The sequence below is a fragment of the Balaenoptera physalus genome, assembly GCF_965194825.1.
Source record: "Balaenoptera physalus genome assembly, chromosome: 10".
Taxonomy (NCBI): domain Eukaryota; kingdom Metazoa; phylum Chordata; class Mammalia; order Artiodactyla; family Balaenopteridae; genus Balaenoptera; species Balaenoptera physalus.
In genome coordinates, this window is record NC_138889.1 from 35141359 (window position 1) to 35166618 (window position 25260).

The window sequence follows — 25260 nt, forward strand, 5'->3', positions numbered from 1 at the left end:
TATTGGGTCTGATGCTTATTTCCTAACATCAGGAAGTAAAGAGTGCCAGTTTGACATTACATAATTGCCAGTTTTACTCCTGAAAACTGTCAGAGCACAGAATTAAATGAAATAATGCTGCTGAAGGGGAAAACTATTACCAAAGTCACCAAGATGATTCATCTGATAAAGGCTTTGATTTTTAATTCTCCATGAAACTTTAAATTGAGATTAGATATCACAATTAAATTCTAAACCTGAACTTGTGTTACTGTATCATCATGAAAAGTGTAAGTTCCAAGTTCAATAACATATCGATTTAGAGAATCTGATGGTGCAAAGGGGAAGAACTTCCACACTTCGGTGGCAGTGGTTGGCAGAGCAGACTAAGTAGGATAAAGCTGTCAGGAATTTCAGTCTTCCTACTTGAAGGAAAAGAAACTAACCAACTCACATCTCACAGAATCAGAATGTTAATCATAAGAGACATTAACTTATGTCTTTGCAACTCACGTTTCTCCTGGACATAAAGGTAGCCTTCCATCGTCCACTGGCTGGGTGGTCTGTAATCTTGACTGGCAGATTTCATCCTTTGCATCAACCGCTCTACCTCTTGTCGCGTACTTTCAAAATTATTCCTTGTCTTAAGTAAACAGAAACAACAATTTCATTCATTGTTTTCTACCAGTTTTGAGGAACCTCCAGCCTAAAGTTTCAAAACTGCAAATGGTGCAAAGGATAACCTTGATTCTTTCAGGACTGTTCACCATATCCACAACCCTCTCCGTTGAATCCTATGTTCTAATTTTGAATTACTTTAGTGAAACTTTGCTGAATGACCTTCTGCATGTTTTCTTTGAATCTCTGTGTGTGTGTGTGTGTGTGTGTGTGTGTGTGTGTGTGTGTGTGTTTCATCCAACTTCCCACTTAACATTACCTAGGGGGACAACTTATAGTTTTACAAATACGCAAAACTAATTAAATAGAATTTTATATGCCATAATACCTAAGGTAAAAAGGAAGATACACAGGGACTTAATTTCTTTTGGGGGTTAAAATAAATCCACATACTTTTGATATATGTGGCACTTACCAAGAAAAAAGTTCATCACTTTTATTCCAAACACTTTTTTGAAGACGTATCACTTAACTTGTTTTTCAGAAATCCTAATACAGTTATCAAGAAGTCAGTGAGTAAATTAACTCATAAAAATGAATAGGTTTCCAAGTTCTAACTTCTTCTATTGTAAGAAATAGCTTATTCACATCATAGCAAGTTTACTTAAGGGAAGACATAGAAAGCATAAGGCTTTTCTCTATGAAAATCAATTTTGTATTCAGGCCACATTATCTCAACAATATTCATTTGGAAACATAAAAATCATCACCACCCAACTCTAAGATTTTGTTATGGCCCCTACTAAAAGACCTGAATCTCAAAGTAAGTTTTTCTTAGTTGCCACTTTTGCCGCTTTTCCCTTTTAAACATGAGGATCAGAATTTTTTCTGATACTTTACCTGTCTCCTGTTCTCAAATCCCAGGAATCTTACTGTAATTGCATTTAATATGGAAATAAATAATAAAAATACTTTGGATTTTATAATTTTCCCTTTTAGTATTTACTGAAAAATCCCAAATGCATTCCATATTGAAAAACAATGGAATGAATTGAATGTGAAATCGATTCTGCTAGAAAATCTAGGTTAAATAAAAAGCTAAACTCGAAACACAGGTGGAATAAATCCAATCACATATTTCTCATGGGACACTCCAACTCCATATTCCTATTTGCTGAACATCTTCATAATGGCAAGAATCAGGTAAGGAGTGAAAGGCATGCTTTTTATAGAAAATTAAGTGAAACCTTCACAAATTATTTTAGCTATAGAGTACTAGACAGGGTTTCAGAAATAACTTTTCATTTATGCAAAATCCTCAACAATTAAGATTTTGTTATTTGTCATATTTGATAATGCAGAAATGGATTGGCTAACTTTTTTTTTAAGTGTAACTGGTGTTCAGCATACGTAAATCAGAATTTGTCTAACTATGCAATCAGATATTAAAAGGATTGATTGGAGAACTTTACAAAATAAACCCTGACAGAAATAGATAGGATGTTTGTAAATAATTCTCCCTGTAGCTTTAAAGCAGCTATTATGAATGCTTCAAAACCACATTTAAATTTATTTTTACAAAACACTAAATATCAGCTATATAACAGTACAACTTCAGGGAGGAAAGGGACAGTGTGAAAGCCTACCTGTTCATTTCACAAATATAGAAATGCTGCCCTCTCAGGAAATACAACTTGCCTAAGTTCACCCAGTAAAAAAATGAAAACACTAGATAAAGGCAAAAGCTTCCAAGGTTTCTGCACCTCAGATATTTTTATTTTTACGAAATTTGCCAGTTTATATTTTTCTAACTCTAAAGAGTTAATAAGATTAACTCTTTCCTGGCATACTTTCAACCAGCAATTATAAAAAAAAATAAATAAATTTATTAAGTGGCTTTTCTAAATGAGTGAGCTTTTTTTGTACTTAGGTAAGTTTCTGAAAGATTCCAAGGTTCAATTTGGTCATAACTCAGTTGCCCTGGGATCATCTTATTCACTAAGGAGAGGCAGTGAGAACAGGTATAGTCTTACATTCTGCAAGTTGAACTGCAGCTGTTGTTTATATGGTGCAAATTCCTGGGCGAGTTCATATCCCTCGTGGTAAAAAGTAAATAAACCCTGAAGGAATGACAAAAGCTGCAAAAATAAAGAGATAAAAAAGAAACCATGAAAACGTGTTTTTTAAAAATGATGAGCAAATATAATAAATTAGAGTAATTATATTTCATTCTAATCTCTCAAGCTAACAAATTTTGAATCTCCTTAGCTAAGTAGGCACTAGAATTATGGATGTGAAACAGAAGACATGGAAGTTAATTTTTACTTCCTTTTTGGTAGACGTGATTTAATATTTAAGTCTTGTCATGGACAGGTGTCAAGTCAAGTACTCTAATCTTCCAATGCACTGACGAAATATCCAGGAGAGAACATTAATGGGGATAAAGACCACAGGAACATAGAAGAGATTCTAACCAAAATAGGAAGAGATTCTAACCAAATTCAAACATGTGCAGATGTGAGGAAGACTAAACCAGTAAATTAGAGATAAAAGTACCCAAGGAAAGGAATAAGGATGGCCAGATGAAATTAAGAAAAATATCACAAGGTGGCAGTACTGGTTTGGGTATTAAACAGACAACACTTAAGCAAGCAGTAGGAAGAACTCAAAACCGAGGGAAGAGTTGAGCAAAAACATGGAGCTAGATACAGATCTTTCATGTAAGAGTTAGAGAAAAATCTCCTTTAGAAAAGCACAATTTCTACGATCCTAGCCTTCTAATCCCAAATTCATATGCGCTTATTTATGATGTTCTTATTTGTAAAGCAAGAGCAGCTCTCCATAGAGTTACAGGATACAGTTGTTTATATGAAATGTTATAACTGAAAAATAATTTACTTAAATTTTTTCATTTAATTCACTGGGATTTTATTCCACAGACATGTCCACCAATTCAATCTCATCCACAACTTCTTCCTACAATAAAGTTAGAAAATATTTTTGAGAAGTGGCTAATGTTTTTCTAATTCAAATAGCATAATATGTCTGTAAACTATTATTTTAAGTTAAGGAAGAAACACAATTTGAAACCATTTTCATATGTGAATAACATCCCGTCATTTCCTCTGCCTGGGGAAGAAGGAAGATTCAGCTAAGCATCAACTGGTATGTGTGTTATGATTTCCAACAGTTAAAAACTGATTCTACAATGACCTAATGCTCTTCTTCCTATAACAAGTCAACTTCTTACAAAATTATGTTAGTTTTGGAAAGCATATACTTTCAAATTGGTTTTAAGTTGTTATATTTTAAAGAATTTCCTTCACTTGTTCAACAGTTCCTGATAATGTGTCCAAATGTATTGTTTGCAAATTTTAGAACTATTTTACACTGTCAATTTTACATCAATAATTATTTTCAAAACTAAAATTCCATAGCTTATCCTTTACTAAAAGGATGCCATATTTGTTAAATTATCCAATAATTTAAGATATATAGTTTGCACATACTGTGGTCCAATTAAAAAGAACTGTGTCTTAAAATAGGATTAAAATTACCTTTAATTAACTGAGGCGTGGATATGTAGATTTAGAGATTTTCAGAGACAAAATAAGAAAATACTTTTGAAGTATTTAGGTCTTCTAAATATCTGAATAATAGTTTATGAAGTTGTTGGAAGGAGTATTGTTTAATTTTTTAATGTCTATAATTAGCCCACAATTAAACTGTCTTATTAGGAACTGGATGCCATAAAAGAAAGATACTATTCTAATATCATGCTAAGTACAAAGAATCTAACTTATGAAGAAGATACTTTAAGAATATCTGCAATAAATATTCCTATGAAACACCCAATCCCCTGAGATTCATCTCGTATTGGCAACTTCTGGTAAAATTCAGATTCACTTAGTAGCAAACAAATATGTTTTAATCTCACAATGCGTGCTGAGCACCCACTAGGAACAGCACAGTTCTTTGGGAGGTACAGAAAAATTATATACAAAGAGCCACCTATCTTTTACGTTTGTCCCACATCTACTTTGGAAGTAGCATTTGGGAAAGTTTAATAAAGACAGCATGTATGAAGTAACTGCCTCTAGATGGTAGCAAAGTTAAACATTTCTTAGGTTTGAATATATACTCATTTATTTCATCCTCAATAAATTCCATGATGTTAAATTAAGGAAACTTAATAGGACAGCCTGACAATCTTTAAGAATTGCATCTCCCACGTGTCATTTTCTCTGTTCAATGTGCCTGAGTGGGTGGAGTGGTGGGAGAAAGACTACTGTCTCAGCTTACCTTAAAGTAAACCTGGCTTTTAAGTAACAGTAACAAACACTACAAACTACTAGATAGATTAGGTTTTAATATTAAGAAAGGCACTTTTATCATCAGGACAAACTCATATAGCATTTCATTATTCCCAAGGGCTTTAGAATCAAATGACTTCTCCACTCCAAAAACCTGACCAAATGTAAAAACTGATACTGCCTTTATAGATAATCATTTAGCAAAACCCATTACAAGTCAGTAAGGGAACAGCTATTCATAATTTCCCAGCCCATTAATCACCAGGTTTCAAGCCTTAAGGGCCCACAGTTACCAGTGATACTGTGAATAGCAAAGTGAAAAAAGGTGTCGGGGTTTAGCATGGGAGTGAGGGGCAGACCTCCGAAGCAATCTGAAGTAATTCCAGTAATTCCAGATGATTGCTGTCCAAACTGAGCAGCACTGGGGTAATCAACACAGTGCGATATTGGAACAAGGACAGACATAGAAATCAGTGGAGGAGAGCTGAGAGTCTAGAAGTAAACCCATACATCTATGGTCAACTTATTTTCCACAGGGGTGCCAAGACCATACAGTGGATAAAGAATAGTCTTTTCAACAAAGAATTTTTGGACCACTGGATAGCCACATGCAAAAGAATGGAGTTGGACACCTATGTCACACCATAGACAAAAACGAACTAAAACTGGGTGAACCGAATGGTATGTGTATTATTATACAACCCAATAAGGCTGTTTTTTTAAAACAATAAAAACAAACACTTATACACAGAGCATCACAATGCACTAAAAGAAATCAAAATCTTATACAGATGTTTACATTTGGCCACTGAAATCTCTAAGAAGATTGGAAAAGCAGCGCAAAGGCAAGGCATCAATTTTCATCCTGTACAGGTGTCTGGCCTGCAAGTTACTGCTGTAGTCTCTGCTATTCTTTACTTGGAGGAACAGAAACATGTTAGAGGACAGCTTCAGAATGACTACAGAGTGCTTTAAGTCTAATGCATGGACGCTCAGAGGAGTTTATTGAATGGAAATGAAAAAGTATCAAAATCTAACCCAATAAATGAGAAAACTGAAGAAAAAAAAGAGTCAAGGATGGAAAGTGGTCAGTAAACTGTGGCTTAGGGAGACAACTTTTAAAAGAGGGTGATGAAAGAAGGATGGGAGAACAAATGAATGAATGAATAGATACGTATATAGATTCAATTAATTTAAAGAGCCAAAATTTTTTGAATTCATGGCTATATACTGCCTCAGCAGTAGAGTCTCACTGGAGTTTCTGAAGGTAAGAATTTCTAAGATCTCAAGGGGATGGAATTCAGATGAAGTAGCAATAGGGAGAGGTAAAATTCTGTGGTAAAGGAACAAAACAAGGAAGAACAGTCAGCTTATCTTTTCAACTAAATGGGAATGAAGAAGGTAATGTGGCCATTGATGTGATTAAGCCCAGCAGAAGCTACGTTTAGACCAGGCCTTTACATGATGGATTTTTTTTTTTAATTTTGGTTGGTCAGTTTTTTGTTTTTTTAATTTTTAATATTTTAATTTATTTTTAAAAATTTTTATTGGAGTATAGTTGATTTACAATGTTGTGTTAGTTTCAGGTATATAGCAAAGTGAATCAGTTATACATATACATATATCCATTCTTTTTTAGATTCTTCTCCCATATATGAAGTACAAGGGGATGAGTTAGCCAAACACATAGAATGCATTTTTCTTACTTTTCCAAAATTCTATTCACTATCTAACTGCTATTATAAATTTCAGATGTTCAATGACAGTATCTAGAACTAAATCCAAAAACCAACACAGTTTTTATTTAAAAATATACGAGCTGAGGAGAGCTTTATTGTTTCATTTTTATAGAATGATTGCACTTAGGTTTTCAGCAGGATAGAAATGTAACCTTTAGTCCTACAGTGTTTTTATTTTTTTTTTTTTAATGACGTTATCTTATATTGTCACTTTAATTTACCCTAAATTAAATTTTCTACATTAAGGCTAACCAATCATATTGAAAAAGAACACAAAAGGTTTGACTTTCAAGACCTGAAAGTCTATATACTATCTGATAGTCTTTTTTAACTTAGCAAGTAGCTGGTGTTCAGTCTCAAAATTATTCAAACTTTTTTAGAGAACCCACAAAGCATTTTATAGTATACTTCATGATATAATAAGTTAAAAAACTAAAGCATGTTAACTAAATTACCTGAAATTTTCTTCAAAAAATGATTTAAAATTAAATTCAGCAGAATAAGGGAAGAGGATCAAAAGCAGTGTGCTTTAGTTTATATTTAATAGTTTATTTTCATTTATCATATGAATTTTAAACATAATTCAAAAAGACTAAAATGAAGTCTAAAGAACACTCTAAAATGAAAATGTTCTTACGGAATTTAGATGTATACTTTGAAGCATGTTAAAATTAAAAATGTGTTTTTGAAAAAGCTTTATCTGGCTTTGAAGCCACACTAATAAATGATTCATCAATATTGTTTTCATATCTAGTAATAACAGTCCATGTGAGAGCTCACTCTAGCTGATACCTTGCTGATGTTAATAATGAACCAGGCAATTACTCTGTGCATTACCTGTGTCGGTTGAGACTCATCACAATCCTGGGAACTACATACAAATTTTATCCCTGATTGACAGATAAAAACCTGAGGCACACAGAATTTGAAAAGTGTGCCAAATTCACACAGTTATTAAGACTGAAGCCAAATTCCATCTTATCGTCACTCAGCCATTATACTTTTCTGTCTCTACATGGAAAGTGGCCAGTCACCTGTGGCCTGGGGAGACAACTTAAAACAGGATGATGAAAGAAGGATGGAAGAACAGGTGAATGAATGGACAGGTATGTGCCCTGACTCAAATATCTTTACCAAAGTAAAGGTCAATCTCTTACTTTCTTTTTCTTATTTTAAGGAATCAAAATAGCTTTACAATCCAATTTTCTAGGGTCATCCATTTTATTTGGTCAGAGCAAGTATTAAGAAGAACTAATTTTTGTAATCAAGTAGCCATTAAGGCAGTAGGTGGTACAAAACAGTAACTTCAGACTTGGGTTCTCGATTCCTGGTTCTCCCCCTCTTTAGGTTTGTGACCTCAGGCAACTAATAATCTTTCTGTGACTTAACTTCCTCATCTGGAAGGATAACAGCTACCAATAATAAAGCCGTGGTGGGGTTCATGTGGGAGAACACAGAAAACATGGGACACATAGTAGTTGCTCACAAAACATTAGTCCCAATTAAGTACTCTCAAAGGCTACAATCAAAACATACACCAACTGCAGCTGAATGAACCATAAAGGAGTTGTCATAAAAAGATTCTTTTGGTTTTCTGAATCACAAACTTTCATGTCCCATAACAGACTTCTGAGACACTGGGGTTAAACTCTCTTATGTAGGTTGTTCATGTTCAGCTACTTCTCAAGCTTTTTCTCCTAATCCCTCAAAATTCTCAGAAGCTCCGGGCAACTCTGAGAAGTAGGAGGATCTTACGATCAAGAGTCAGGAGATGATGTTTCTCTCTTGCTGATCTCTTTTCCCCCATTACAGATCTGAACTCAAATATCTTTTCGGCAAATCTGAAAGGTTACAGCTAGGACTGCTGGACAGAAATATAATGTGAACCACAAATGCAAACCAATGTGAAATTTTTAACTTTCTGGTAGTCACAAGAAATGTAAACCAAGTGAAATTTAATATTCTGACACAATGTAGTCAAAAGATTATCATTCCAACATGTAATCAATATAGAAGAGGTTTTAATGATATTTCACATGCTTTTAAAAAAATTTTTTGTACTAAAGCCTTTTCAATCTAGTATCTATTTCACACTTGGAGCACATCTTAATCTACACTAGTCTCATTTCAAGGGCTTGATAGACAAACACAAGTAGTTGCTACCATACTGGGTAGTACGGGTCTAAAATAATGAGTTAGCTACCATCACTTTCTATATAAAATATGATAGATAAACAGAGGGGAAAAAAGGCCATTAAAATCATATAGCTAATGGAGAACTGAGTTTAAAAAGCTGGCTTTCTGTATACTTCAAAAATAATAATTTATAAAAAATATATAAATGCCCCCTCTTTTTTCCTTGTATTAGACCTAGATTCTCCTTAGAATGATGACACTGTAGGAACATCTATTACTAATATCATCTGAATATTCTGTAGAAGTTTTATTGTAAGTACAAATTGACCCTTAAACAATTTGGGAATTAAGGACACCTACACACACACACACACACACACACACACACACACACACACACACACACACGCAACCTTTGCAACTCTGTATATAACTTTACAGTCCTGCCTTGGTACGTTCTGCATCTTCAGACTCAACCAACCAGCAGATTGTGTAGTACTGCGGTATTTACTGAAAAACATCCAAATATAAGTGGGATCCACAAAGTTCAAACTCATGTTGTTCAAAGATCAACTGTCGTAGGATCTTGACATTAATTGAAACAATGTAAAATTATCTCAAATGATCATCATAAAGTAAGGATATTATTTAATGGGAATCACCAGGACTATTTATATTTTCTACTTGATATCATACAATCTGTATGAGATTAGTTGCATCCCTAAAGTATTTTGCTTTACTCTAATGCTTATTTGTTAAATAAATCTCAGCTAAACTAGCATAGACTGCTTCATTTCTGCAATATAAAACTTTATGCAACAGGAATTGGATTTCTGCAGGAAAAAAACTGCAAAGATATTAAAGTATCCTCATGTTCTTTTATGTTTATAGCTCCTCTGGGCTTTGTTTTTGAAATTTTAAAAGATTTTTTCCTGCAAATTGATTTGTAAATGCATAACCTAAAGAGCAACATGCCCATGTTCTATTGCTCCCATTTCTATTCTTCTCAACATTGGGGTGGAAATTAAGTAAAACCCCGTGGATGAGACTTTGCGGCTGGAAATGAGAAGGAGACTAAACTGACAGTACTATTTGGTTTGGCCAGACATTCTAATAGGAAAAATCCAGCAGCCAGGAAAATATTTTGGAAGAAGGACAATTTTAACATCGACCTTGATTGTGGTGTCACCAGAAAGGCATGCATTACAGAAGACTTATCAGACCATCCCAGTTCGGGATACAGTAGAGGGAGAGAAGAAAACACATTTCAACTGAAGGACAATTTCCATTTCTCTTCCTATATTATCACAAGAATTCATAAATTCTTATCATTCCTTCTGTGACCTATAAGCAAACAATTTTACAACGTTTTCTTTATATACCTGATGTCATCTTACAGAATGGTCTAGTTCACTGTTCCCAGACAGGATGGGCTATAAGAGAGGCTCAGATGGGGAAATAGGCTACCTGCATACCTCTCCAGAGACAGAGAGGTACTACAGGTGTAAAAGGATCATTCCAGGTGTGAGGAAGAACCACAGAGAAGATGAGCACAGTATCTGAAGGGAATGGGAACAGGTAATGAAGGAGTATGAAGGAAAACCATCAGAATTAATGGGGGCATTCTAACAAAGAGCTAAAATTCAGAAATTCCAAGAGGCAGGCCATAAAGAGGAAGTTTGCCAGCAAGGAGAGAGGCTTCGAAAACCATGATAGACTTCAGAGGCAGGACTTATTACTCCATGAGAAGGGGAGTAGGAATTTTAAGCATTAGTCATCTTCGTTGACTAGGGCTTATTAGGCTGACTAGTTGTCCATGAACCCCAGATGAGTTTCGGAGAGCCCCCCAAAAAAGTTTAATCAGATCCTCAAAGCATCTGCTAAATAAGAGGTTATCAATTCACCCTAAGGGGTTTAAGGACTTAGCTCTTTGGCAAACAGAACTTGGAGTCAAGGCTGTCATCCCAAATAGAGGGTTAAAGTTAAATTCCTGAGCCTGTGGTGTGGCCTCTGGTTCCTTAAATCTTCTAGCTGAAAGGCTCGCCTTAGAAACTTGCCAAGTGTCCAGCAGACTGTCAGGTGGCTCCAGCTGAAGGGAGAGGAGTGAAGCAGAGGTGCTGGGAGCCAGGCAGAGGCTGATGACTCTTCCCAGACTCTGCTCTGTCTCAGTTTCCCATCATCTTTAGGGAATCACTGATGGGTTTTCATCAGGAAATAAAATTTTCAAATATATTTTGAAATGGATCTTCCCTTCTCCATGTCACCTCCACTAAAATAGGAATAGGGTATTTTATTTCCCATTATAAATAGATTTTTTATAAACTGACACAGGAAGAAAAGTATGGCTTAAATTATATATTTGATTTCTTACATATTTTATGATTGCTACTCCATCATCACGTGGGAACTGAGCACTATCTTGGCTGTAGAACTCACCCTTACTCATCATAGATGATACCTCATGAAGATGCCTACTCAGGCAATATTGTAACATATTAGGGTATTACTTGGGAAAAAAATGCTAAGAAAATGAAGTAAGCTTATAAAGACCAGCCACCTGTTCTTTTTCTATAATGCAGTTTACGTTAGGGAATCCATTACTTTTTACACTGACTTAGGAAAATAAATGACTTCACTGGAAAGTCAGGCAGGTCCCAGCCTTGCAAGGAAGCAGGGTGGAACGAAGGAAGAAATACAGCCTTACCTCTTCTCCCTTCAACTAAAGGTTTGGTAAATGGGTCACTTTAGTGGTAAGGTATATTCCCTTAGGTATATGTAATATACATGCCTTAATTTTTAATTTTAGGTTTTTTAAATCAATAGGCTATTCTTAGGGCAGTTTTAGGTTTATAGAAAAATTGAGCAGAAATTATAGAATTTATAATATGTATAAAATAGATAATAAGAGCCTGCTGTATAAAAAATAAATAAATAAAATAAAATTTAAAAATTCAAAAAAAAAAGAAATTATAGAGTTCACATACACCCCCTTGGCCCCTACCCACACAGAGTTCCCATTATTAACATCTTGCGTCAGTGTGGTACATTGGTTACAAGTGATAACCCAATATTGACATATTATTATTAAAGTTCATAGTTTACATTACAGTTCACTCTTGGTATTGTAAGTGTTATGAGTTTTGACAAATGTATAATGAATAACATGTATCCACCATTATAGTGTCCTATAGATTAGTTTCATTGCCCTAAAGTGCTCTGTGCTCCACCTACTCACCCTCCCCCACTCCTCTCCCTCCTTTTATTTTTAAAAAACATAATTTTCAACAGAAAAAAATGCAAATTTTGTTTCAGAGATGTACTGTACCTACTATTTTATAGGGAAAATAAATCTTACCGGTTCGACAAATTCAAACTTCTTTTTTTCTTGAACCTCTTGAATTTTAAAGACATATTCTAGTGATGCCTCATAGAAGTTTTGATGCTCTCGGTCAATCTGTGTATCTGCCTAAAAAGCACAAAAAAGGCAAATCATGACGCAGGGAGCGATTACTGAAGGTTCTCTGTTAGAGAGGAACTCAAATCCTGTTTTACTCTAAAATCTTTTTTAAAAAATTAAGTCCTTCAAAAAGTTTGAATATAGCAATTATTATGTCTTGGGAATACAGAGGCTAGGAAAACACAGTCCTTGCCCTCAAGAGCTTATAGTGTTTTGAACAGGAAGAAAAATGCATACACACACACACACACACACACACACACACACACACATACACACACACACACACACACACAGAACAAGCACACAACATTCATTACATTAAAAAATTATTATAAAAGGGGTATGTAAAAATATATGAAAATCTATGGGAATCACAAGAAAGAGACTAAATTCTGGGAGAAAATGGTGGTGTTCTGAGTTGAATCTTAAGATAAATAACTGGCCGTGAAGAGTCAAAGATAAAAAAGAGTTTACTCCCATGAAAAAGTAAAAAGGCATGAAAGAGTCTGCCTTCAGAGTAAGTAAGTGGAAGGAAGGAGGGAGAAGCAAGGCCGGAATCACACTATAAAAGATCATGAAAACTGCATAATGTTTGGATTTAATTGAGGAAGAATCATCTGAGATTATTTTTGTGTATGGTGTTAGGGAGTGTTCTAATTTCATTCTTTTACATGTAGCTGTCCAGTTTTCCCAGCACCACTTATTGAAGAGGCTGTCTTTTCTCCATTGTATATTCTTGCCTCCTTCATCAAAAATAAGGTGACCATATGTGTGTGGGTTTATCTCTGGGCTTTCTATCCTGTTCCATTGATCTATATTTCTGTTTTTGTGCCAGTCCCATACTGTCTTGATGACTGTAGCTTTGTAGTATAGTCTGAAGTCCGGGAGCCTGATTCCTCCAGCTCCGTTTTTCTTTCTCAAGATTGCTTTGGCTATTTGGGGTCTTTTGTGTTTCCATACAAATTGTGAATTTTTTTGTTCTAGTTCTGTGAAAAATGCCATTGGTAGTTTGATAGGGATTGCATTGAATCTGTAGATTGCTTTGAGTAGTATACACTACCAAATGTAAAATAGATAGCTAGTGGGAAGCAGCCACATGTCACAGGGAGATCAGCTTGGTGCTTTGTGACCATCTAGATGGGTGGGACAGGGAGGATGGGAGGGAGACGCAAGAGGGAGGAGATATGGGAATATATGTATACGTATAGCTGATTCACTTTGTTATAAAGCAGAAACTAACACACCATTGTAAAGCAATTATACTCCAATAAAGATGTTAAAAAAAATCATCTGAGACTATTAAACAGCAGAGCCACATATTAGGTAAACTCTTAGAGATAATACTGGTAACAGAGCCCCCAAATGCAAAGGTTCCAAGCAATAAATCATGCTCCATCAATGCCATGCACATTCTCTTCCCACTTCTATGCCCACCATCGTCCTTGGATGCTGTCTTTAAAACTGACTTTGGTTTAGTAGGGAGGCATGATTTTACTTTCGTTGCCCAGCTACACACTCCTCACTGCCAGCTGAGATTACTAGAAGCAGATGAAAAGAATGGCCTCTCTGGAATACTAAGTATCTGCCAACAACAATTTGGGAATAGGACATTGTTTTGTAGCCATTTTACAATGATAATTTAACAAACAAAAGCTTAAAGAAAGATAAAATTAGGTTTGCTGGCTTAGCATAGCATCTTAAAACTTCATTTGAAAGAAAGACCTTTAAAAATAATTATATATACTTACTACTTGCTGTGCAATTATTTATATAATTTAAAATGGCCCAATATTATAAGCAACTCAGTAGGGATTTTTAAACTTGAGAATTTCAAGTTTATAAACTAATACATAAGAACACATAAATCAGGTAAGAAATATGGACCAGAAGCTTCTCAGCACCCAAAGTCATTATTCCACACAAATCATATATATTTTCTTTTTACCACTGCTTAGAGGAACACACTACGTATAGAACAAATGGTAAGGGGGTACAGGTGGTGGTATGCTAATAAATGTTTAACAATTGGCTCTCTTGCAGGTGGGGGAGCGTGTCTGATTTGCAGTATTTGCTGGTTTCTGTGGTAAAATATTCCCAAAATAGCCAGCTCCAAATCACAAACACAACATCACTGAACGAGTGATGAGAAAGAGATGAAGAAATCAGCTCTCCAAGAGAAAGCTTCAGTACACCATTGGGTGTAAAGGATGCAAGAATAATTTCAGTCTCAGAGATAACAGTCTATTCCACAAGTTATTTCTGAAGCTTTCATTTACTTTAAAAGATAGTCTTTGTGTCAGCTAGCACACAGGAACAAACTAGAATGTTGAGACATCTTAGAGCCTAAAATGATTATTTCTGGTCAACAAAGCTGTGCAGAAAAGTTAGCAGAGCAGGCATGAATACTATCCATTGAAAGGCCTGCTTACAAGGTTGGCCCTTGGCTGGCATATGGGAATGTGGATTTTGGGAGGGTTCCCACCAGCCTAACTGATAAGAGTAGTTCACTATGCTGAAACTGTGCAAACAATATGGTTTATTTTGAACACCTGCTTTCTTTCTGGGAGTCTGGAATTTGGGTACATGACGAGCGGAGGGTGCCTATACGACCAGCCCCCAGTAAAAACCATGGGCACTCAGTCTATGAGTTTCTAGTAGACCACATTTCACACATGTTGTCACGACTCATTGCTGGGGGAATTAAGTCCTATGTGTCTCCACTGGGAGAGGATTCTTGGAATTTTGTGCCTGGTTTCCCCTAGACTTCAACAACTAAATTCAATATACCGAATCTGCTTTGAAAGGTCATCTAGAATGCACAGTGCTAAAAGAATACAATAGCTTAATTCTTTTCTTCAGTACAAGATTTAGAAAGACATTCTTTTACCTCAGACGAATTCCTTTAGTACTCAAGCTCATAGTGTGTAGCAGACACTTACATACCCACTAACAACTGTCATGTATTTTGTACTGGAGAAGTAGAATAACTATGTAATTTATCGTCTAAACTTTTAAAACTGAAAGGGAGTAGTAATTATTCCAGAACAACAGGTATAAGCTGTTATTTATGTGGCAAAGTCATCCTAGTAAGGAACCAAGTTAATTGCATAAGAAAACCACATAGTTCTGTAGGTACCTAACTTCTTCCCCAACCACAATAAGCTGTCTCAATTCAAAATAGAGGAAAAAGGCTCAGGTGATATTTGCTGAATCATTCCCAGAGGAGAAAGGATTTAAGCTGGATGCTGAAGAATGGAGAGGTTAGAGTATATGGAGATAAAAGAAGAGTTTCGGTGAGGGAATAAAGTCAGGAGAAGTTATGTTTTGGTAGATAGATGGAAAGGGTTGGTTTGAAACAGTCAGAAATGAGAATTGAGGCAAAATAGGGAGAATGAGTGCAAATGTCATCCTATAAACCATGCAAAAGTTTGAGGAGGGTGTAGACAAGATCAGAGGTGAACCTGAAGAAGATTAAAGTGAGGACAGTGTAGAATGTGTTGACTCAATGGTAAAGCTGGGTGCATGTGAGTATAAGGAGAGCTCTTATTTGATAAGGGTAAAGGTGTTTGGTATATCCTAGAAAGAGAAGTTGAAGGATGTGGGTGTGAGAAGCAAGGGGGGAAAAAAAATGTCAAAGATAATTTTGACACAAGAAATAATACCAGCATTAACAGAATTAAAGAAGTGAGAAGCAGGAGCAAATTTGAGAAAATGTGTGAGATTTCACATGTGTCACTAAGGTGTTGTAGTCTGAAGTCCTGGTAACCAGTCAGTGGACAGTGCAAAGGTGGTCAGGTATGATGGTGGGAGATACTCGCCGAGATGTTACAGACAATATGGAAGGAGCAGAGCTAGCAGGGACACAGACTGAAGGATACGAATAGAGCTATAAGGTAGAACCTGAGGGATTCCCTTCACTCAGGAAGTGGGAAGAAGAAGAACCTTTTGAAAGCATATTTAGTGATAGATAGAAACCCAAACTCTGGGTTCCTAAAAGGAATCCCTTTACTTTTTTCCTAACTATAAAAGTAATACATATTCATTACTATAAGTTTATTCATTGTTCATTATTATAACAGGAAAGTGTAAAGAAAATAAAAATTGCAGCCCCACTATCAATATTTTGATGTGTAACATGCACACAAACACAAACTTACTTTAAAAAACCTGAATAAAAGTGTACATTCTGGTTTAAATCCTGTTTTTTTTTTTTTCCTCTTAGGCTAAAAAATATTTCCAAATGTCTTTAAATGATTTTCCAAATAAAACTTTTCACAGCCATATCAATTCCATTTTTGGCCAAGCTATATTTGTATATTTATCCCAATCATTCTTTTGTGCCATTTCAGATGTTTCTAAAATTTGCATTGTGAATAACTCTTGGATCAACATATTTACACAATTTATTTTTATGCTTATTTCTGATCATTTCTTTAGGGAAAATTTCTATCAATAAAATCACTTCAACTATCTTGTACATATAACATTGATTGAAATATGATGTCAAATTTACCTCAAAAGTTATTGAATGGTTTCATATTCCCACCAGAAAAGCAAATGTGTGCTCAGTTTCCCATACCTTCGCTAACAATGGATATTATATATATATATATATATATATATATATATATTTTTTTTTTTTAAATATGGAACGCTTCACGAATTTGCGTGTCATCCTTGCGCAGGGGCCATGCTAATCTTCTCTGTATTGTTCCAATTTTAGTATATGTGCTGCCGAAGCGAGCACTGGATATTATATTTTAAGAAAATAAAATAACATGCTGCTACTATTATTAAATTGCACTTTTTAATACATGTGACATTGAAACTTACAATATTTATTATGGTTTATATTTCCTCTTTGATGAAGTGCCCTTTCATATTCTTACCCCATTTTTTCCACTAAAGTCTTTATCTTTTTCACACTGATTTGCAAACACATCTTATATATAAGAGATGGTTATCCTGTGTCATATATTGTATAAATTTCCTAACACTTTGCCTTTTTTTTTTTTTTTTAACACTTTGCCTTTTAATTTGATTTAATTTTTTTTTGAAATAGATTACTTTCATGCATTCTGGTCTTTCTACATTTCCTTTATGATCTCTTCCTCTTATTTTATGCTTAGAAAGAAATTATCCATTCACATATCAAATATTACTTCTTTTCATCTACTGTAAAGCCCATAATTTTGACGAGTCTCGTTCCAATTCTGTTTGCTCCAGTGGTCCATCTAGTTGATGGCCTTGGAGCTTTACCAACACAAGCTGACCCCTAATTCAGTCCTGGTAATGGGCAGTCACTTATTTTCCATGAGCAAAATGAACAAAGAGTCAGCTGTGCCAGTAAGAAGGCACAGAGGGGTCTTTCTGAGAACTTAATAGGCTTGGTGCTGACAGAAGGACCAGAGCTGCTCTGGAAGGGAACAGATGACATTTAATGCCATGTTACGGAATTAAATACGTGTGCGGCAGCATTGCCCTATAACAGTTTTGACTCCTGGAAGGATAGAGGAATAAATAAAAAGCAAGCTACGTTTTTCCTTGTCTACATTATACGCTCTGAGGAGTTTCTCTGCACAATATCTGTTTGTATTCTATTGCGGGCTGTGCCTCCTGGAAAAAAAGTGTGTGTGTGTGTGTGTGTGTGTGTGTGTGTGTGTGTGTGTGTGTGTGTGTGTAGTGGGGCAAGTGGAGGATGTTACTAACCGTGTTATAAGTTTTTCTAGCATCCAACTAAATACAAAACCAGAATGAATATTCTATCATAGCTCAAGGGATTGAGGGCAACTAACAAGTATTAAATATTGAGCTAGGTTGTCAGGGAAAATTAAATCATAAACTCTAGAGGACTTTAAAATTATGATAAAGTTAATATTTTCTTGATGGTTTAAGCAATGTCTTATCTAAGGGTGGCCCTCATATTCACCAAGAACCTGATAACCCTTTAGAGACTCTAAATTTAAACTACCCTTGATTTTGAGGCAGTTGATTTTTTTTTAATTAATTTTTATTGGAGTATAGTTGCTTTACAATGTGGTGTTAGCTTCTACTGCACAGCCAAGTGAATCAGCCATACATACACATATATCCCCTCTCTTTTGGATTTTCCTCCCATTTAGGTCACCAGAGTGCACTAAGTAGAGTTCCCTGTGCCATACAGTATGTTCCCCTCAGTTGTCTATTTTATACATAGTATCAATAGTGCATATGTGTCAATCCCAATCTCCCAATTCCTCTCACCCCACCCTTTTCTCCCTTGGAATCCATACATTTGTTCTCTACGTCTGTCTCCATTTCTGCTTCGCAAATAAGGTCATCTATACCATTTTTCTAGATTCCACAGATATGCGTTAATATATGATATTGGTTTTTCTCTTTCTGACTTACTTCACTCTGTATGACACTCTCTAGGTCCATCCACATCTCTACAAATGACCCAATTTTGTTCCTTTTTATGGCTGAGTAATATTCCATTGTATATATGTACCACTACTTCTTTATCCATTCCTCTGTTGATGGACATTTAGGTGGCTTCCATGTCCTGGCTATTGTAAATAGTGCTGCTATGAACACTGGGGTGCATGTGTCTTTTTGAATTATGGTTTTCTCTGGGTATATGCCCAGTAGTGGGATTGCTGGGTCACATGGTAGTTCTATTTTTAGTTTTTTAAGGAACCTCCATACTGTTCTCCATAGTGGCTGTATCAATTTACATTCCCACCAAGAGTGCAAGAGGGTTCCCTTTTCTCCACACCCTCTCCAGCATTTACTATTTGTAGATTTTTTGATGATGGCCATTCTTACTGGTGTGAGGTGATACCTCATTGTAGTTTTGATTTGCATTTCAGTAATCATTAGTGATGTCAAGCATCTTTTCATGTGCCTCTTGGCCATCTGTTTGTCTTCTTTGGAGGAATGTCTATTTAGGTCTTCCACCCATTTTTTGATTGGGTTTTTTGTTTTTTTGATATTGAGCTGCATGAGCTGTTTGTATATTTTGGAGATTAATTCTTTTTTTTTTTAACATCTTCATTGGAGTATAATTGCTTTACAATGGTGTGTTAGTTTCTGCTGTATAACAAAGTGAATCAGCTATACATATACATATATGCCCATATCTCCCCCCTCTTGCGCCTCCCTCCCACCCTCCCTATCCCACCCCTCTAGGTGGTCACAACGCACAAAGCTGAGCTCCCTGTGCTATGTGGCTGATTCCCACTAGCTATCTATTTTATATTTGGTAGTGTATATATGTCAATGCTACTCTCTCACTTCGTCCCAGCTTACACTTCCCCATCCCCCTCTCCTAAAGTCCATTCTCTACATCTGCGTCTTTATTCCTGCCCTGCCCCCAGGTTCTTCAGAACCTTTTTTTTTTTTTTTTTAGATTCCATATATATGTGTTAGCATACAGTATTTGTTTTTCTCTTTCTGACTTACTTCACTCTGTATGACAGACTCTAGGTCCATCCACCTCACTATAAATAACTCAATTTCGTTTCTTTTCATGGCTGAGTAATATTCCATTGTATATACATGCCACATCTTCTTCATCCATTCATCTGTCGATGGACACTTAGGTTGCTTCCATGTCCTGGCTATTGTAAATAGAGCTGCAATGAACATTGTGGTACATGACTCTTTTTGAATTATGGTTTTCTCAAGGTATATGCCCAGTAGTGGGATTGCTGGGTCATATGGTAATTCTATTTTTAGTCTTTTAAGGAACCTCCATAGTGGCTGTATCAATTTACATTCCCACCAAGAGTGCAAGAGGGTTCCCTTTTCTCCACACCCTCTCCAGCATTTATTGTTTATAGATTTTTTGATGATGGCCATTCTGACTGGTGTGAGGTGATACCTCATTGTAGTTTTGATTTGCATTTCTCTAATGATTAGTGATGTTGAGCATTCTTTCATGTGTTTGTTGGCAATCTGTGTATCTTCTTTGGAGAAGTGTCTATTTAGGTCGTCTACCCACTTTTGGGTTGTGTTGTTTGTTTTTTTGATATTGAGTTGCATGAGCTGCTTGTACATTTTGGAAATTAATCCTCTGTGAGTTGCTTCATTTGCAAATATTTTCTCCCATTCTGAGGGTTGTCCTTTCGTCTTGTTTATGGTTTCCTTTGCTGTGCAAAAGCTTTTAAGTTTCATTAGGTCCCATTTGTTTATTTTTGTTTTTATTTTCATTACTCTAGGAGGTGGGTCAAAAAAGATCTTGCTGTGATTTATGTCAAAGAGTGTTCTGAGGCAGTCTATTTTTAAAATGGTACTTGGTTATGGCCTTTGGTACATGATAGTGACAATTAGGGGGGCCCTTTCTACTTCATCTACATACCACATTCTCTCTTAGGTTTATTCTAATGCTATGTTTAAAGAGATATGTGAGCATTTAAGAAGTTTGGAGTATGTGAACATAATATTAAATGACAACATAGTACTTCATAAGATTAAATATGTCCATGAAAATTAAAAATATAATTTTCCTTAATAACAGATTTTTCTCCATTTCACTTTAGCCCCAAAACCTTTCCATAGGCCCACAGCTGTATATTAAATTGTCCTATTTTAACAGCAGGTGTTAATAACAAGATATTCATTATAATGAACACATATTTAAATAACAAAACTTCCCAACATTAAACATTTTTAAGTGAAGAAATTCAATTCCCTCTAGGGGAAAATAAGAGTATAGAAAAAAGGAATCAGAAGCAACCCTCCCGTGCCTTTTGGACAACTGTTCCACTGCATTTGAACTCTAACTCGTCAAGCATGCTTTATGGCTGAATATGGAGGTCAGGGAAAGAAGAATAGGAGTAAGGAGGGCAGAGGACCAGACTGAACTTGAAAAACAGTTCACGAAGGGAGGTGGCTTTGCTAGAGGATCAGGAGGAGGCATTTGAAAGAGGTTCCCCACCACAGTCCCTAGAAATACAGAGAGGAGAGGAAGAAGAGATGAAAGGAGGCTCAGCACACTACAAGATTCCCTATGAAGGGCTGGAGAGCAGTGATGAGCTGTAGGGGAACTAGCGCAACAACTCCCAGCTCAGCTCTGAGACACACCACTGTACACTGGGGGAATGATGCATGGTGTGTCAAGATTTGGTTGCTGCCAAGATGAAAGACAAGAGAGCCTTTTTTTAAAAAAAAAATATCCCATCACTAGAACTGGAACTGCATTATTACTCAGTAAAAGGACTATTCGATTTGACTAATTATAGTTGAAACACTACCAATGAGAAGAAATTTTCAGAAAAAAGGAAGAAATGGATTCCTTATATGCATACACTGTACATGTTAGTAAATGCATATAAGGAATGTTGACTGTTGACTTGTTCTTTCAGAAAATTGACATAAAATAATGGAGATTTTAAAACATGTAGTTGTATATGTATCTTTTTTCCCCTTAATGCTGATGCAACACCTTAAAAACAGATATTTTTAACTTAATATAAATGCTACAACATGAATTTGGTAGGTCCTGCTATTTAAAATATGCCCAACAAGAAGAAAAAGAAATAGCCTTGTTTCACTCTTTCTCATTATTGAAGGAAATACTAATCTTTCACTTAGAACTGTTAACATTAAATGTCACAAGGCATGTAAAATGCTCAGCACAGTGCCTGTCTGTAGTAAGTGCTCAATTAACTTAAATATTCTTATCATTATTTTATTAAAGAGGAGCAGATTCTGAGATAATGTCTACTTTTTGAAATTTGGACCTCACATGACAATGTTAATGCTCTTTCCACATTTCATTTGGAAAAACTTACCTCCTGCAAATGAGACTCCTTTTTCTTTGCAGACAAATTTAAATGCTTGTCAAGAATAGAATAGTATTTTTCACTCTCCTTGTCAAATTTCTTCTTTCCATCCTAGGAGATCATAAAAACAACAAAACATTCAAATTAGAGAATCAAGAAAACCGTGATTTCCACCATCCCCATCAAACATCCACTGAAATTATTTAATAAAGATTTAGTGAGCTTCAACTATGTGCAAAACTTGATGAAGTAGAGTAGGAAGAAGAATGTGAAACAAAATCATTTGAGTATGTATTCTGCTCTCAAAGAAGTTCATGGAACTATAGTATGGAGGGGGCAGGCTGCCTACAGTAGAATCCCTTTGAACACCTTATAACTGATTCTCAGCAAGAAATTCTGACATGGGATAGGACCAAGAGAACACGTCTCATTTAGGCTTTTTGGTGATTCAGATGAGTTAATATACAAGCAGTTTAGAGAACCACTTACACACTCTTCTCAAGGAATCATAATATTTCCCAGCCACAAAAAAGATGCCTCTTACTGAGCTCTGCCCACGAGAGCAACAGTCAGCTCTACCCACCACCAGTCCCTTCTATCAGGAAACTTACACAAGCCTCTTAGATAGCCTCATCCACCAGAGGGCAGACAACAGAAGCAAGAAAAACTACAGTCTTGCAGCCTGTGGAACAAAAACCACATTCACAGAAAGATAGACAAGATGAAAAGGCAGAGGGCTATGTACCAGATGAAGGAACAAGCTAAAACCCCAGAAAAAAAACTAAATGAAGTGGAGATAGGCAACCTTCCAGAAAAGGAATTCAGAATAATGATAATGAAGATGATCCAGGACCTTGGAAAAAGAATGGAGGCAAAGATCGAGAAGACGCAAGAAGTGTTTAACAAAGATCTAGACGAATTAAAGAACAAGGAAACAGAGATGAACAATACAATAACTGAAATGATAACTACACTAGAAGGAATCAATAGCAGAATAAATGAGGCAGAAGAATGGATAAGTGACCTGGAAGACAGAATGGTGGAATTCACTGTTGCAGAACAGACTAAAGAAAAAAGAATGAAAAGAAATGAAGACAGCCTAAGAGACCTCTGGGACAACATTAAACGCAACAACATTCACATTATAGCGGTCCCAGAAGGAGAAGAGAGAGAGAAAGGACCAGAGAAAATATTTGAAGAGATTATAGCCGAAAACTTCCCTAACATGGGAAAGGAAATAGCCACCCAAGTCCAGGAAGCACAGCGAGTCCCATACAGGATAAACCCAAGGAGAAACACGCCGAGACACATAGTAATCAAATTGGCAAAACTTAAAGACAAAGAAAAATTATTGAAAGCAGCAAGGGAAAAATGACAAATAACATACAAGGGAACTCCCATAAGGTTAACAGGTGATTTCTCAGCAGAAACTCTACAAGCCAGAAGTGAGTGGCATGATATACTTAAAGTGATGAAAGGGAAGAACCTAAAACCAAGATTACTCTACCTGGCAAGGATCTCATTCAGATTCGAAGGAGAAATCAAAAGCTTTACAGACAAGCAAAAGCTAAGAGAATTCAGCACCACCAAACTAGCTCTACAACAAATGCTAAAGGAACTTCTCTAAGTGGGAAACACAAGAGAAGAAAAGGACCTACAAAAAAAACCCCCAAAACAATTAAGAAAATGGTCATAGAAACATACATATCAATAATTACCTTAAACATGAATGGATTAAATGCTCCAACCAAAAGACACAGGCTTGCTGAATGGATACAAAAACAAGACCCATATATATGCTGTCTACAAGAGACCCACTTCAGACCTAGGGACACATACAGACTAAAAGTGAGGGGATAGAAAAAGATATTCCATGCAAATGGAAATCAAAAGAAAGCTGGAGTAGCTATACTCATAACAGATAAAATAGACTTTAAAATAAAGAATGTTACAACAGACAAGGAAGGACACTACATAATGATCAAGGGACCAAGCCAATAAGAAGATAGAACAATTATAAATATATATGCACCCAACATAGGAGCACCTCAATACATAAGGCAACTGTTAACGGCTATAAAAGAGGAAATCGACAGTAACACAATAATAGTGGGGGACTTTAACATCTCACTTACACCAATAGACAGATCATCCAAAATGAAAATAAATAAAGAAACAGAAGATTTAAATGACACAATAGACCAGATAGACTTAATTGATATTTATAGGACATTCACCCAAAAACAGCAGATTACACTTTCTTCTCAAGCGTGCACGGAACATTCTCCAGGATAGATCACATCTTGGGTCACAAATCAAGCATCAGTAAATTTAAGAAAATTGAAATCATATCAAGCATCTTTTCTGACCACAATGCTATGAGATTAGAAATGAATTACAGGAAAAAACCGTAAAAAACACAAACAAATGGAGGCTAAACAATACGTTACTAAATAACCAAGAGATCACGGAAGAAATCAAAGAGGAAATCAAAAAATACCTAGAGACAAATGACAATGAAAACACAATGATCCAAAACCTATAGGATGCAGCAAAAGCAGTTCTAACAGGGAAGTTTATAGCTACACAAGCCTACCTCAAGAAACAAGAAAAATCTCAAATAAACAATCTAACCTTACACCTAAAGGAACTAGAGAAAGAACAAACAAAACCCAAAGTTAGCAGAAGGAAAGAAATCATAAAGATCAGAGCAGAAATAAATGAAATAGAAACAAAGAAAACAATAGCAAAGATCAATAAAACTAAAAGCTGGTACTTTGAGAAGATAAACAAAATTGATAAACCATTAGCCAGACTCATCAAGAAAAAGAGGGAGAGGAGTCAAATCAATAAAATCAGAAATGAAAAAGGAGAAGTTACAACAGACATCGCAGAAATACAAAGCATCCTAAGAGACTACTACAAGCAACTGTATGTCAATAAAATGGACAACCTGGAAGAAATGGACAAATTCTTAGAAAGGTATAACCTTCCAAGACTGAAGCAGGAGGAAATAGAAAATATGAACAGACCAATCACAAGTAATGAAATTCAAACTGTGATTAAAAATCTTCCAACAAACAAAAGTCCAGGACCAGATGGTTTCACAGGTGAATTCTATCAAACATTTAGAGAAGAACTAACACCCATCCTTCTCAAACTCTTCCAAAAAATTGCAGAGGAAGGAACACTCCCAAACTCATTCTATGAGGCCACCATCACCCGGATGCCAAAACCAGACATAGATA

General features: G+C 35.7%; 1 protein-coding gene across 2 annotated transcripts in view; it reads right to left on the bottom strand.

Annotated features, from left to right (window-relative positions):
- ARHGAP42 (Rho GTPase activating protein 42) overlaps window positions 1-25260 on the bottom strand; it is a 295441-nt gene that overhangs the window by 69487 nt on the left and 200694 nt on the right. For both annotated transcript variants that reach the window (XM_082409915.1, XM_082409914.1), the window contains exons 5-8: window positions 22022-22123; window positions 12141-12251; window positions 2631-2735; window positions 493-622 (exon numbers count right to left, since the gene is read on the bottom strand). In XM_082409915.1, the coding sequence (XP_082266041.1) occupies window positions 493-622; window positions 2631-2735; window positions 12141-12251; window positions 22022-22123 (448 nt within the window). The remainder of the gene's footprint in view (window positions 1-492; window positions 623-2630; window positions 2736-12140; window positions 12252-22021; window positions 22124-25260) is intronic.